At 38.3% G+C, this 2357-nt stretch overlaps 1 protein-coding gene across 1 annotated transcript; it reads left to right on the top strand.

The window, feature by feature from the left end:
* Positions 1 to 291: 291 nt before the first annotated feature.
* Positions 292 to 1968, top strand: LOC122423910 (methionine adenosyltransferase 2 subunit beta-like). Its single transcript, XM_043441430.1, is given in 1 exon segment — positions 292 to 1968. A coding segment is annotated over 1 exon segment (972 nt). The 5' UTR covers positions 292 to 310; the 3' UTR covers positions 1283 to 1968.
* The last annotated feature ends 389 nt before the right edge of the window (positions 1969 to 2357 follow it).

Here is a 2357-nt window from a genome sequence, read left to right as displayed (position 1 = left end):
TAATTTTTTAATGAGTAATTGGATCATGAATGAATTTTAGAAATATTCAGCTAAGAGCCAGGAGCATTGATTAATTTCTGGAGGTTGAGAAAAACAAAACCCATTTGATTATTTTTATAAAGGAAGTATAAGAGATTCCTTTTTGGTTTTAAAGAAATGTAAATTCTGAATTTGAAGTCTCACCCGACACACCACCCAGGACCCTTTTCCCAACTGGGACTCCAGATTGCTGTTATTTGGGGACTTCCTGCACTGTTCAAGTCTGGATATAGGTTGTCTTCCCAATTTGGTGATATATAATTCTGGAATCATGCCTGAAATGCCGGAGAACATGGAACAGGAGGAAGTTAACATCCCCAACAGGCGGGTTCTCATTACTGGTGCCACTGGGCTTCTTGGCAGAGCTGTGTACAAAGAATTTCAGCAGAATAATTGGCATGCCGTTGGCTGTGGTTTTAGAAGAGCAAGACCAAAATTTGAGCAGGTCAATCTCTTGGATTCTAATGCAGTTCATCACATCATTTATGATTTTCAGCCTCATGTCATCGTACATTGTGCAGCAGAGAGAAGGCCAGATGTTGTAGAAAATCACCCAGATGCTGCTTCTCAACTTAACGTGAATGCTTCTGGGAATTTAGCAAAGGAAGCAGCTGCAATTGGAGCATTTCTAATCTACATTAGCTCTGATTATGTTTTTGATGGAACAAACCCACCTTATAGAGAGGAAGACATACCAAATCCCCTAAATCTATATGGCAAAACAAAATTAGAAGGAGAAAAGGCCGTCCTGGAGAACAATTTAGGAGCTGCTGTTTTGAGAATTCCTGTTCTGTATTGAGAAGTTGAAAGGCTTGAGGAAAGTGCCGTGCCTATTATGTTTGATAAAGTGCAGTTCAGCAATAAGTCCGCCAACATGGACCACTGGCAACAGCGGTTCCCCACGCACGTCAAAGACGTGGCCACCGTGTGCCGTCAGCTAGCAGAGAAGAGGATGCTGGATCCATCAATTAAGGGAACCTTTCACTGGTCCGGGAAAGAACAGATGACTAAGTATGAAATGGCGAGTGCAATTGCAGATGCCTTCAACCTCCCCAGCAGCCACTTAAGACCGATAACTGACAGCCCTGTCGTAGGAGCACAACGTCCGAGAAATGCTCAGCTTGATTGCTCCAAATTGGAGACCTTGGGCATTGGCCAGCGAACACCATTCCGAATTGGAATCAAAGAGTCACTCTGGCCTTTCCTCATTGACAAGAGATGGAGACAGACGGTCTTTCATTAGTGTATGTGTGGTGGTGGGGGTGGTGGTGGTGGTTTTTTAAAACGAGAAGTCAAGAAGTCATGGCACTTTTTAAAGAAAAAAGGAAATAGTTTTGTATGAGTGCTCTTCAATTGTGATTCATGATCTTTCAGGTAAATGATGCTCTTGCATTAGTGAATTGTCTAGGGAAACTTAAGGGCAATAATGCCTTGTTTGAAGTAATGATTTTCTCATTTTGTTCTGCCTCAATTTGCTGTGTGAATATAGTAAATTATGATTTTCAAGTATTTGAGAGCCAGGATGAAACACGTCTGCTGTAGACTTTTTTTGGGGGAGGGGGAAGAAATGCATTGTTCATTCCTATAAATAATCTCTACATTTTCAGGACTTTTACAACTGTTTATCCTTTTATGTTTTAAATTGTGTTAAATAGGATACAAATCATTGGTGTTCATGTTTGCTTTGCTTGAGCTCAGATCAAAATGTTTGAAGAAAGAAACTTTATTTTTGCAACCTAAGTGCAGTTTTTATGCTTGAGATATTTCAACATGTTATGTATATTGGAACTCCTGCAGCTTGATACCTCCTGCTTTTGTAGCAGTGAACGGTGAATGTTTGAGAGAGAGAGACTGTGTGTATGTGTATGTATATGTATTTTTTAAATATATATGAAACTGTCCTTTTCACTCCATGTCACTAAGTGATATTTCATATGTGCGGTTATACTAATAGTAATGGGCCTTGTAAGTCTTAACCATTCATGAATAATAATAAATACGTACTGCTGGCATGGTAAAAAAAAAAAAAAAAGAAATGTAAATTCTGTTCATTGCTGTGTAATAGCCATTGCCCCAGTTGATGGAGATATAAAAGGGAATTTATTCAAAATTGAAATACTGTATCATAGAAATGATTTTACTTATAAGATTCAATATTTGACTATTCTTGAAGTAAATTTTGATGACATTATATATACCAAGTTGCATAACCTCACTACACCTGTAAGAATATAGGGGAAAAAAGCAGATTTGAAAAGAGTATAATTATACCTCTCAAGTGATTTAATAAAGTTTAACCTTTGGGATGGAAACAAGAA

The sequence above is a fragment of the Cervus canadensis genome, chromosome 21, assembly GCF_019320065.1.
Source record: "Cervus canadensis isolate Bull #8, Minnesota chromosome 21, ASM1932006v1, whole genome shotgun sequence".
NCBI lineage: Eukaryota > Metazoa > Chordata > Mammalia > Artiodactyla > Cervidae > Cervus > Cervus canadensis.
This window is presented reverse-complemented; position numbering and strand designations above follow the sequence as displayed.